The sequence below is a fragment of the Leptodactylus fuscus genome, chromosome 2 (assembly GCF_031893055.1).
Source record: "Leptodactylus fuscus isolate aLepFus1 chromosome 2, aLepFus1.hap2, whole genome shotgun sequence".
NCBI lineage: Eukaryota > Metazoa > Chordata > Amphibia > Anura > Leptodactylidae > Leptodactylus > Leptodactylus fuscus.
In genome coordinates, this window is record NC_134266.1 from 64,557,377 (window position 1) to 64,571,220 (window position 13,844).

Consider the following 13,844-nt stretch of genomic DNA (forward strand, 5'->3'; position numbering starts at 1 on the left):
GTCTTCTTCAGGAGTATAGAAACAGAGTAGCATACAGTAGCGCAGTTTCTGTACAGCCTGACTATAGCTGAAAGTCTTCTCAACATTGGCGGTTGAATGGATGGATTGGTTGGTTGGATTTTAGCCATAGAGGCCAGTACCAGACGTTTAGGGTGTATTACCCTGGCCTATTTGTAAGGAGTGCACGGCTATACAGCCAGCAGCCATCACAAGCACTGCTATCTCTGCCCTGACATGAGCGGAAGAGCTTGTTGTTTATAGTCGTAGCTTATTACATCTCTCTGTAGAGCGGCTCTGTCTGGTAACTGGATGTAAACCTTAGCACTGCGCATGCGTACTCCTAATCTTTGTTGTATTGTCAGCCGTCGAGGCGGGAGTGCGCAGGCGCAGTACTCTGGCAGTGACAAGTGTAGATAAACCGGCTAAGAGAGGAAGCTGCTGCAGTGCACCCAGCCTGCCGGGCAGAGCACAACACTGACTGCAGCCACATTATATCCAACGAGACGGACTAGGACGTGTGTAACGGAGAAGACCTGGATATTGTGGATCAGCACCAGAGCCCCACAAGCTGCCATCCTCCTGGCATTGAGCAGTTACACATAGCAGCTGAGAGCTTCTTATGAGCGGTGTGAGGAGTCTCTTCTGCTGTGCTGTCTCTGCGCCCAGAGCAGCAGATCACTGGGAGGAGATACCTCTATAATCTCCAGCAGGATCTGCAGCAAGACACATCAGATACAGTCTGCTATGGGATCTCACTGACCAGCACCTACAGCCAGGAGAAAAGCCATCCTACACAGCAGCCCAATCTGATCGCACCGATCTCCCCGTCCAGACCTACCTGACACAACGCGATCGAATCGTCCATAGCAACATGTCTACTGCCTTCTACATACTGACCACCCTGGGGGGTTATCTGGTCACATCAGCGCTGCTCCTGAAATTCCCCATCCTCCTACATAAGAAGAAACAGCAGAAGTTCCGCTGCAGACACATCTCCCACCGGGGAGGTAAGGATTTAGGATGCTCACTATCCCCCCCACATGCACATGTGTCATGGCACTGACAACTACCTGCTGATCACACATGTCAGGGTCTTTGGGTAATATCTATAGATTTCTTTAACTATGACCTTGAGAAGTTGTCAGAAATTCTCTCCAACTAAATAATAGCTGAAATGCAATACATATTCCTGACACCATGAACAGCCTTGTGTCATCGGCCAAGATAGGGTGACAGTAACAGTGTGCCCTAAAATGTAGCGATAAGTACAATTTTATGTAACTTTGCACCCCTGACAATACACATCTGTCACCACCCATCACATATAACTAGAAAAAGCAATAGATCAAAATCTGAGAACATTTCTAACACCATTTTTAGTTTCTAGTCCCCAAATAACTTGGAATGTACATAGCATGGTTTTGGCATATGGCAGACTCCAGTAGTGGATATGAGGGTCCATTGTGGTTTGCATAGCATGAAGTACAGGTATATTATGATGCAATAAGCCCTGTTCACATCTGCTTTGCTATTTGTATTCTTTCACATCTGTTCTTTCATTCCCCTTCTTTTGGTCCATTGGAGGGCTAAAAGAATGGAAAATTTGACAATATCGGTTCCCCACAGTGATGAACATGAACCCAAGGGACCCCATTGACTATAATGGGGTCCCTTTTTTTTTTTTTGCCGAAATTGCCAGGTGAAAAAGTAGGACTCCCAGCACTTTTTCATCCAGCTATTTGTGACAGATCTGCATCAGACGGACACACGGCCATATTGAAACAGAATCACAAAAACAATGAAAGTACCAAATCTGCTGCATGATGGACACAATGAGTGCACGATGGACCCCATTGCCTTAATGGGGTCTTTCTGGTCTCCATTTTGGGAGATTGTGCGTTATTTTGGTCATGATTTTTAACGTAAGTGATGAAGTCTACAACATAGATGTGAACAATAGCATTTTAATATGATAGTCTTGAAGAAAGATAATAGTGTTATTAAAAACAAGGTTACGCTGGGTTCACGCTTGTGTTTGGGTTTCAGTTTATGAGGACTATTTGGGGAGCCAATGGATGGAAATCTAATCTGCTTTAAAAAAAAGTGGTTACCTGTGGGCCCCTATAATGCTGGGTTTCCACTCAAAAATACGGAGATAAAAGACCTGCTTGTATTTTTTAAGCGGATTCGGGATGGAAATCTCGAATGGAGATTGGGTGCAAGTGTGAACCTAGCCTTAAAAAAAAAAAAAAAAATTTGTTCAACTAGTGAAAATTTGTTTGATCACTCACAAACACTCCCAGTTTGTCTCAGGTAGTCTAAAACCAACCTCAGTGTCCAGAGAGTTACTTTCTATCACAGAAAATAGAATTTGACACTAAACTACTAGAGCTAATAGAATAGATAAATGAGGAAGCGTGTAATTCATCTTCATGTATGTGTTTGTGTTCCGGCTCTGTTCCTGCTTTATGTTCCGTGCTGTTGTGCGGGCAGATTGCTACCTAGGACAAGTGCCAAGTGCTGATATAGCAAGTTTATTAGGGCCCTTTATAAAGGAGCTTTTTGGGTACTTCCACATGGGGTTCCTGGAATACCATCTGGCAACAACCTTACATGGTTGTATTGCTGATTCCAGGGCAATTTACACAGACACATGGCTGGAGAAGAGTGAATACTCATTTCACTGGTTATTGGCTCCTGTAAAGGTCTCTTGACGGCCTTATTCACACGTCCGCATCCAAGGTCCATGCTTTTCACCAACAGCCGCCCACCTCACTCATTTGTGGATGGTGTGCTGTCCATGGTAGTAATGTTATTCATGTGTGTAAAGCAGATCATTTTTTAAAAAAATGTTCTATATTTCTGATTTCTCTCTTTTTTTTATGGACCAATATACATTTATTGATGCATCAGTGAAAAAAAAAAAACAAGGACATGCTTCTGTTTTTTTGCAGACCTTGCATGAATAATCACATTAAAATGAATGGGTACATTTGGCGTCTGTGAAAAATGCGCCTGCCATACGGACATGAAATGCGGAAGTGTCAATAAGGCCTAAAGGGGTTGTTCAGCCCCAAAAGGATTTTTCCTACTTATGACCTGTCCAGAGTATAGATCAGCAGTTTGTGATGTTTGGGGTACTGACACCCAGACCCTACACAGATCATCTGCTCCTATAGTCTTTACAGTAGTAGATAGGGAGCACCTACAGGCTCTCCTAATCCTATAATAGTGATGCACTGCCCTGGAACCAGCGCTAATGCTGTAACTTCAAGTGCCTGGAGGCTGCCGTAACAAACGATCTGTGTGGGGTCTGAGGATATATGATCAGCACAAAAAATCCTTTTGGGATTGGAAAACCTGTGTCCCAGTCCCAGTATTTTAAATTATCTGTAATATTTGATACATATTGAATAAGAAATGGCTTTATTTGCAGTTGTTCATTATAACTCAAAGCTACAATGTGAGTGATATTTATTGTATCATTGTGCAGCCCACATGTTATTTCATGCTTTGTGGATTGTAGACAAAACCTCTTGTGTTTGGAGATCTGCTTGCCTGTTTGTGTTGAGTTTTAGCTTTTCAAGTGCAGTAAAGCTTTACATATTGCATATGTCCAAATGTGAACACCTGCTGTTCCCCACAACCAGTAGTCAGTTATACACTTGATCTCTGCATTCATTATAAGAACAGCTGCAATGCACTTGTCACTAAGAGACAATATGATAGAGAACAGCTGCAGGGCACAATATCCAGGCTATGCCCAGCACAACATGGCACCCATGTCACAGCCTATATTGATATAGAATAAAGCACATGACACTGAGATTCTGCTGACCGGTTTGGCTACTATACCAGAAGTACAGTACAAGAATAGGCATTTCTCTAAACATCATGTACATAAAATTCTCACTAATGGTCTGCAATGTTCCGGACTGAAACATTGGCGCTGTAGAGTTTGTACTTTCTCCCAGCAGTTAGGTGGGTTTACACTACTTTTGTTTCTTGTTGTTCTCCAAAAATCTACTGATAGGTTAATTTGATTTTCTAAGAGTGTGATTCTGATATGGGAAAATGATATATTGTGATCCTCATGGGAACAGGAAGCAAAATCTTGGCTCAATTGCAAACTGCATTATGGACCGTGGGGAAGGTAACTCGGTAGCAGCAATGGTGCGGACCCAACCAGTCAGAGACATGGACACAAAATCTGTAGCAAACAGGTTTATTTAAAGATGGCAAAATAAATAAACCTTTACATCAGGCACAAAATGAGCAAAATAAAATACAGCCTTAACTTCAGGCGAAAGAAGGTGAAAAAAAAACTCTGCTTGTCCGAGCTCTAGCTAAACAATAAAGTACTAACTGTATGTGTGGCTTACTACCAACCACATTAGTAAACAAAAATAACGCAATACAGTCTCACCAGACTCACAGTGTGTCAGGACAGACCCAGGCACCTCCTCTCCTTCCAGGATCTGCCCTGAAGTGCAGGCTCTGCAGCCTTTTATGGCCCAGTAACAAGCCCAGGACCTACACCTGGGGCTGAGGCCTATTCAAGACCTGCACTGGACTACACATAGGTCAGAAACCTGGGGCTGATATAGCGGGACTCCAGCAGTCTGCCTGTCACCTTCTCACAGGAGGTACCATATGGAATTTGCAACTCTGTGGTGTAGAACCTTCATTTTCTACTGTATAGGCTACATATACAAGCCTCTGCCAATAGACTCTTGTCAGTGAATGTTTTATATGTTATGTTTCATAGATTTCTTTTAGCAATGGAGACAAATATAGCAATAGTAGACTGCAAAAAATACTTTCATCGACAAAAAAAACAAATAAATAACACACCCAGATTAAATTGTCAGACTGCTGCAAATGTTGGCATGTAGTTACATGTGGTCAAGTTAGACACTGGGACTTGCCATAAGAGGGTTGTAAAAGTGCTTTCTCCGCTGCACTGTAAGAATTCTCTCAGAAGTTACTTTTGGGTAGTGTAACTCATGGTAAGAGATCATTGACTGGTAGACATGCATGTAGAATACACATGAAGACATTTTGCCCATTTTACAGACTTAATAGGGAGCACATCATAGGATTTAGAGAAGCAGGAAGTTTTGATGAATTGTTCACGATCTAGGCCATTTGGACCTAGCTGTTAGTGGTATTGGGATCAGTGGTTATGTGAGGGCATGCACACTTGAATCAGAAACTCGGACTGCAATGGATTGGAACCGAATCCGGGTTATGCTTTGGATTCCAGAACTGTCGCGTTTTATTATGGAGATCTCATGGTGTGCGCTTCAGTCCTGCTTCTGTTAAGGGGCTGATTTTGAAGCGAAATCCGCTGTCAAAAAACTCCCCTTTGCCCACGTGTGAACTAGCCCTTATGGGCGACACTCTTTCTTAACTGCTGGTCATTCATTCCTAGTAGTGATTTGAGGGACACTTAACAGTTCAGCAATATGTGCAGGACATCCTGCAGCTACGAGTATACAGGATCTACAAGCCCAACTGCAACTTGTATTGGCAAATATAACCGAGGATACCATATGAAACCTGCATGCCTCCATGCCCAACCAAATCTCAAATTTTATCCAGGATAGGGGCAACCTAATAGGGTACTACATCCTCCTTTCAGATGGACAGTTTCCCCCCCAATAACGTTTTCCTTTTACTCTAATACCATTATCACTTACGTATATCATCATTGTATTCACACAGAGAAATTTTCATTCAATTCTAATAACATGTTCGCATTGAGTTATTTCTTTTTGTGGTCAATGATCTTATATGGATACCCTTACCCATTCAGACAGTTTTGTTTGATTTTAAACAGATGTCCTAGCAATAATACACAGCGTACACTATTACATACACAGTTTGTGTAAGCCTTGTCTATGATCAGGCTCTTGTTTGACAGGTGCGAGGAACCACATTGCTATTCCTTGTGACATTCTGTATGGGCTGCTCTACAACATTGTTAGCTGCATATCCAAACAATAGGCAAACCAGAAAACGACTTTACCGCAGCACAAATGCAAATTACTTTAGTTTTGTGAACAGTCAGAATATAGTTGTAACCTCAGCTCGTAAAGTCAGTAGAAGATGTTGTATATATGATCATGTTCTATCGTACCGTGCATAATGTACCATAGCTATTGATGTATGGTTGGCCTTTGTACCTTTTATCAGATAGCATTCAGCTTGCTATAAAACACATTTCCGGTTTTATACATTTGGCTCATGTCACTAGTCACTGAATAGCCAGAATTTCGACCTAAAGCAACTATCATATCCACTCATGACTACCCAGCACATTTATTTTAGGCCGGGACCTTCCCCCGTGGCGTAAATGATCTGGTTTGGCCGTGGTGGAAATGCCGTGGGAAAAAAAAACGCAGTATTTTACAGTCACTGATAGACAACCAACCAAAAATAAGCAACCTAAAGTATATGCATAAATGCATGGGTTCCTTTAAACTATACCAAGCCCTAAAGAAATCTGTGTCCTCACCATACACATAAATATCCACAAGAAAAGCAATCGTGAGTATGACACTTAGTATAAAAAGAATATACTACACATCCAGTTTAGGTCAATAAACTTGTCATAATTTTATTTATTACATCATACACATATATATAAAAGATGGACATTAGAAGGGGAATCTACAAATACAAACTGACTGGGTAAAAGTGAAGTGCAGCAGATGGTTTGTGGTCCCTTTAAGTATTTACATACAATGGAATGCACATGGATTAAGCTAATGCCAGAAAGGAGCTCAGCATTGGAGTCCTTTATACACCGTGTGGGGGCATTATATACACATAGCAATAGTATCAATAGCCGCTGAGGTATATATCATGATTGGCCACAAAGTTATACACATTGCCACAACAGCTCAAAGAAAATGCTAGAAGTTTAAAGTTACCATGTGGTCCAATATATGTCTCCTATCCATTAAAGTAATAGCATTAATACACACACATTGGTGACTACAGTCCTATGAAAAAGTTTGGGCACCCCTATTAATCTTAATCATTTTTTGTTCTAAATATTTTGGTGTTTGCAACAGCCATTTCAGTTTGATATATCTAATAACTGATGGACACAGTAATATTTCAGGATTGAAATGAGGTTTATTGTACTAACAGAAAATGTGCAATATGCATTAAACCAAAATTTGACCGGTGCAAAAGTATGGGCACCTCAACAGAAAAGTGACATTAATATTTAGTACATCCTCCTTTTGCAAAGATAACAGCCTCTAGTCGCTTCCTGTAGCTTTTAATCAGTTCCTGGATCCTGGCTAAAGGTATTTTGGACAAACAATTCAAGTTCAGTTAAGTTAGATGGTCGCCGAGCATGGACAGCCCGCTTCAAATCATCCCACAGATGTTCAATGATATTCAGGTCTGGGGACTGGGATGGCCATTCCAGAACATTGTAATTGTTCCTCTGCATGAATGCCTGAGGATTTGGAGCGGTGTTTTGGATCATTGTCTTGCTGAAATATCCATCCCCGGCGTAACTTCAACTTCGTCACTGATTCTTGAACATTATTCTCAAGAATCTGCTGATACTGAGTGGAATCCATGCGACCCTCAACTTTAACAAGATTCCCGATGCCGGCATTGGCCACACAGCCCCAAAGCATGATGGAACCTCCACCAAATTTTACAGTGGGTAGCATGTGTTTTTCTTGGAATGCTGTTTCTTTTTGGACGCCATGCATAACGCCTTTTTTTATAACCAAACAACTCAATTTTTGTTTCCAAAATGAAGCTGCCTTGTCCAAATGTGCTTTTTCATACCTCAGGCAACTCTATTTGTGGCGTACGTGCAGAAACGGCTTCTTTCTCATCACTCTCCCATACAGCTTCTATTTGTGCAAAGTGCGCTGTATAGTTGACCGATGCACAGTGACACCATCTGCAGCAAGATGATGCTGCAGCTCTTTGGAGGTGGTCTGTGGATTGTCCTTGACTGTTCTCACCATTCTTCTTCTCTGCCTTTCTGATATTTTTCTTGGCCTGCCACTTCTGGGCTTAACAAGAACTGTCCCTGTGGTCTTCCATTTCCTTACTATGTTCCTCACAGTGGAAACTGACAGGTTAAATCTCTGAGACAACTTTTTGTATGCTTCCCCTGAACAACTATGTTGAACAATCTTTGTTTTCAGATCATTTGAGAGTTGTTTTGAGTAGCCCATGATGCCACTCTTCAGAGGAGATTCAAATAGGAGAACAACTTGCAATTGGCCACCTTAAATACCTTTTCTTATGATTGGATACATCTGGTTATGAAGGTCAAAGCTCACTGAGGTTACAAAACCAATTTTGTGCTTCAGTAAGTCAGTAAAAAGTAGTTAGGGGAATTCAAATCAATAAAATGATAAGGGTGCCCATACTTTCGCACCGGTCAAATTTTGGTTTAATGCATATTGCACATTTTCTGTTAGTACAATAAACCTCATTTCAATCCTGAAATATTACTGTGTCCATCAGTTATTAGATATATCAAACTGAAATGGCTGTTGCAAACACCAAAATATTTAGAACTAAAAATGATTAAGATTAATAGGGGTGCTCAAACTTTTTCATAGGACTGTATAACAACATAGGTTCACATGTATCCTATACCACTATATACAGGTTTAATAGCACTGTGGCTTACCCATGTTGCCAATATAGGAGGTATACAAGTCAGGTATACAAGTCAAGACAGGCACTCACTCCCCAGTACCTGACGCGCGTTTCAGCTATGCAGCCTTCGTCAGGAACGATATAAAGCAACGATATTCTGTCTCCTAGTATTGTGCTAGCCTTCCTCTACGCGTTTCGTCACTTGACTCATCAGGAGGATACATAGAAATTGCTAGTTTCGGATAGACTCCAGTACTCGTGTAGGTCATACCTACACGAGTACTGGGGTCTACTACCATCAAGGCCCCAGGAATTGTGGTTTTCACTGCAAATTATCCGAAACTAGCAATTTCTATGTATACTCCTGATGAGTCAAGTGATGAAACGCGTAGAGGAAGGCTAGCACAATACTAGGAGGCAGAATACCGTTGCTTTATATCTATACATATATCTGAATTCTATATAGGGGTAGAGTATAGTGTGTTTTTGGGGGAGCTATAAGTAATAGGTTGACCTAGCTCAACACCTGTCACTACCACTATCTCTCACTACTAGGTATATCTGCCAGGTTATAAAAGTGACTTCAGCATACAGTTGCTAGATTACAGTTGGCTGGGATGCTGACTAGTGGATACACCATCTACCTGGGCTCAACCAACGAATTTGATACTAGAGTGGGAGCCAAACTGGGATGAATGAACATCAAATGTCTTTTTTTTATACACTATTTGATTTTGGGATTGATCACTGGGTGCTATTTAGTGAATGTCTTAACAGAAGTAATTAAAAGTTAGGTTTTAGTATTTTTTCTTTAGTAGAGAGTACCCCTGTGTAGAAACACTTGAAAATAGTACTCTAAAACCCTGTGTGTTTGACATATGTAAACTACGGTAAATTCAATTGTGTTAGATATCTGAACCCTGAGTAAACTATCCCAAGTGAAAAGGGTATTCTTCTCACTAGTGACACTACAAAAAAATTCCCGATTCCCGACTGCATTATTGTTAACAAATGAAACTTAATACCATGGTTAGACTTCTTACGGGGGTGAAGAATATTTGCCGACAGCTGTGAGCGTAGTGGATCTAGCTGTTATATGAGCACTTCTGCATACTGCATTCAGTAACATGGACAGCTGTTTGGAGTTCAGGATGTTAAGTCATGTTATATGAATACTCAAGAAATATTGTCTCTTATGTATAAAAATTAGGGTTGGAAAAACCCTTTTACCTTGATTTGCAGGGTGCTGAGAACCTTTTCAACTTCTTCTTGAAGGTAACTTCCCAAATATACAGATATATGCTGTATTGTCATAATCTGGAACCCACTCCCCACCACAGTACAAGTCTATGGACCAGTACTGTCAGGAGAGGCGTTCCTCACAGCCCAACTAGACTGTCAGGAACATCCTTCTGACAGTGGGAAGAGATCGGTGCCAAAACTAACGGCACCGATATCTCCAGCCCCAGAACACATAATGGGAAAGCCGACAGTGCGCTGAATTTAGCGCACTGTCTGCTTTCTAGCAGTATATAAAACCGCATGTGCATCAGTCTCTTTAAGGAGACTGCTTTTGCAGGCCACTTTTTCAGGTGTACAGAGTCCTACAGACCATATGTGTTCTGCCAAGAGAAGTCTGAGAAGAAATATGCTAATACATTCTCCTTGATGGCAAAAGAGAAACTTTTTGGAAGGCAGCTTTCTATAAATCAGTGCCTAGTTTTCCGGAAAGCAAGTGACATGACTTGAGAATAAAGCCAAACCAGAATATCTCCTTCAAAATGAAGATGGAGATCTACAGACTGGTATTATATATAACACCAGTTTGTAGATCTCTATCCCTGTTTTGGAGGAGATATTCTGGTTTGGCTTTATTCTCAAGTCAATATGTATAGCTGTAATTACAATTAGTCATCAAATCACAAACGTACATTGTACATGGGACTGTGACCAGTGCAAACAGCATAATAAATACAAATGTATGCCAAGTCATACAGAAGTACAATATACAGAAAGCACAGAACCTACACTATACGTTAGCCATATACAGCTATTTTGTCTATTTCCACTCATCAGTGAGAAACAAAGTACTGGTTGGATAGGTGATAGGACATAGACCTGCGTTAAGAGGGGTAAAATGGTCTGTTAGATTATATGGAGTGAGAAAAGGATATTTACACTGCCCCCCAGCAGGCAGAGGTGGTAATGTCTCTAGCTACTGTGCAGAGGCATCAAAAGCAGGTTGAACACTATCTTCCCTGTGGAGCCCCTATCACAATCATCATGGTCACAGAGCTAAGGGTGCCCTAATTCAAAGCAGGAGAGAGCAAGCAGGCTACTAAGAGGGCCATAGGACATACATTCTCCAAGGTAAGGGCTAGGTAGCAGACCAATACTGCATTTAGCTGTATAGCTGGTCCCTAGAAAGAATTCTGTGCCCTAGGCACCCCATTCTGACATATGCCCTCCTAGAGACAGAGCCCTATTGGCCACCATCAGCTAGGTTGGTGTATTTTTTTCTCCTTTTTTATTATTATTGGCTGTGTAGAATAGTGTAGTAGATTACCTTATACTGCCTGTTATATATATTTTGTGCATATGTACTGTATTTTTTTGTACATTAATGGGCACTAATTGAAGTTAATTTGATTGTTTGTTTTTTTTACTGATCCTTTAAATGTACATTATGATAGGCATCCATTCTTTTTCTAACAGACCCTATCAGAACGAACACCCAAAACTAGTCTGAACGCCCCAAAGTCTCATTTTCCTGTAACTATTTCTCTTCAGGAACATATTAAACTTGCTTTTTATGTCTTAGTAAAGACCTCAAAAGCCCAGTGACCCCCCTCTGATAGGCACTATCTAAATTTGTTCAGCCTTTCTAAAGCTATAAGCTCCAATAATGTGCATAACATACAGCACAGATAGACCCCACCCCAGAGAAACCACAGTGTTACTGCCCACTTGGCTAGTAGACTTTAATTTGCATATCGGCTGAACAGCTTGGGACAGTCAACAGCCACATGCTTCATATGAGGTACATTGTTAGGCTTCTAGGACTTGGGGACAGGTCCTTTTTTCATAATTTATTTCCCTATCAGTATGTCTTTGGAGTATGGGAGGAAACCCATGCAAACAAAGGGAAAACATACAAACTCCTTGCAGATGTTGTCTTTAGCAGGATTCAAACCCAGGACTCCAATGCTGCAATGATGACCACTGAGCCACCATGCTTCCTTTTTTATATTTTATGTTGCATCTTATCCTGCTCATGCTTCATGTCCTAAAGATGTCTCGGTTATCCTTGACAAACCATGGACTAGATTATTTGTCACATTTTCAATTCACATCATGGCTTACTGAAATTAGCAAATGGTCCATTCCCAAGTCTCCGCTCCCGATTTTATGACACAACACATCCTCTTTCTAAGCTGACCTTCCTTGTTTGCCTTGCCTTCTGGATTTATACATTGAAAATTGCAGAGATTGTAGGAAAATGACTGCATTGCAGTCTGCAGCATTCTCTGTCGATTAGCAGATCAGCAGACGTGTGTAAGTAAGTTCAGGACATTCCCAGGCTAAGGATTAATAGACGATGATGTCTGTGTCTCCGCTTGTGCCACAAAGTCACATCTTCAGGGCACATAATGAATGGAAAGAAATCCTAAACCTTTTGTGTCTCTTCAGGACAAGTTTCATTAGATACCTCCTTTTTTTCTTTATGAGAAAACCAGTTGGACCACTTTTATTGGATTCATTATAATTCACCAATATGAAGGATGTGAAAATGAGACCTATCAGAAATAGCTGCATGTTTCAGTGTAATATATATCATTGTATCAATAAGGTAAATGTTAGTGATTAAAGACTGGATAAATTGATATAGAATTTGTATTTTAGATAGTTAAAGGGTTTTTTGGGTAAAAATATTGGTGACCTGTCCCACCAGTCAGCTGTTCCATAAAGAAAGGAGCAGGAAGTTAAATGGGAGCTAAGTTGGAGCAACTCAGTTCAGCCACTACATGGCATAGAGAGTTGTCTGCTTCCTGGTCTTTCTCTGTATGGGTATGTTCACATGGCGGAATGTGCATTCCGCGTGTGAACATTACGCGCAGCTAGCCGTGACGGCATGCCGTTGCAGTTCACCGTTATCCTGTCGTGGCATTCCTCTCCGGATTAGGCCCAAATGAATGGGCCTAGTCGGGAGGGAGCCTTGCGCCGCGGACCCCTGGCTGATTCAGCCGTGGAATCTGCGGCAAGAAGAGTCATCTTGCTTCTTTTTTCTGCTACTAGCTAGCGGAAAAAAGAAGCGAGCGGCTCCCATTGAAGTCAATGGGAGCCGGTTTTGGCAGCGGATTTTGAGACAGATTCCGCGTCAAAATCCACTGCCAAAAAATCTGTGTGAACTGACCCTGTATCAGCTGCTGAGAACTGCTGATAGTTGGGGACACTGGGTGTCGGAGCCTCTTCAATCTCATATTGATCTCCTATCCTCAGGACAGGTCATCAATAATTTTAGATTGAAAAAAACATTTTAAAGGGGTTGTTCCATTGTGCCTGCAACCCCATAGAAGTGAATGGAGTGCCGATTGCTCATATAATTCATGGAGAAATGAGCAGCAGTATATCTAATGCTCTAGTAGGTCTAAAACAGATGAAAGTTGTTGTTAAACTTTGTTATAATCCCAGAATTTTACAATTTCCCAATATGCCCCTGTTATTCAGCTTTGTAGCCCCATTTTCATGTAAATTGAAGTTTAATTCATGTACAAATCAGGGAACCTGCTTTGGATGTGTCTTAGCTAGCGTGGGATTTGGTCTCAGCTCTAGATAACCAGTCAAACACTTTCCCCCCTCATTTCCATATGAATAAAAAGGCAATTTTCATGGGGGTCCAAAGCTGCAAAACAGAGGCATATTTGGAAATTCTAGAATCACCTCTACAATCACTTAATGGGGTTAGGTTTCTAACCAGACTCCCGCTTTTATCCATTTTAATGGAGGCTTTAGGCTGTGATTTGTAGACAGAGTCTGGAATGGATCTAATGTACAGAGTAAAGATCTTATTTTCTATCCAACCTGAAAAAGTACATTTGTGAATCCTCCAGGCGATAACATGGCGGTATTACATTTGTGTGAAATGTAGCAAAAAAAGCAATGATTGGCTTTCCTTGGAACGTCTTTTCCCA

At 41.2% G+C, this 13,844-nt stretch overlaps 1 protein-coding gene across 1 annotated transcript in view; it reads left to right on the forward strand.

The window, feature by feature from the left end:
- Nucleotides 1-408: 408 nt before the first annotated feature.
- Nucleotides 409-13,844, forward strand: part of GDPD1 (glycerophosphodiester phosphodiesterase domain containing 1) — a 60,911-nt gene continuing 47,475 nt past the window's right edge. Inside the window, exon 1 of the mRNA XM_075263894.1 lies at nt 409-1,007. Within this exon, the coding sequence (XP_075119995.1) occupies nt 872-1,007 (136 nt within the window). The 5' untranslated portion in view covers nt 409-871. The remainder of the gene's footprint in view (nt 1,008-13,844) is intronic.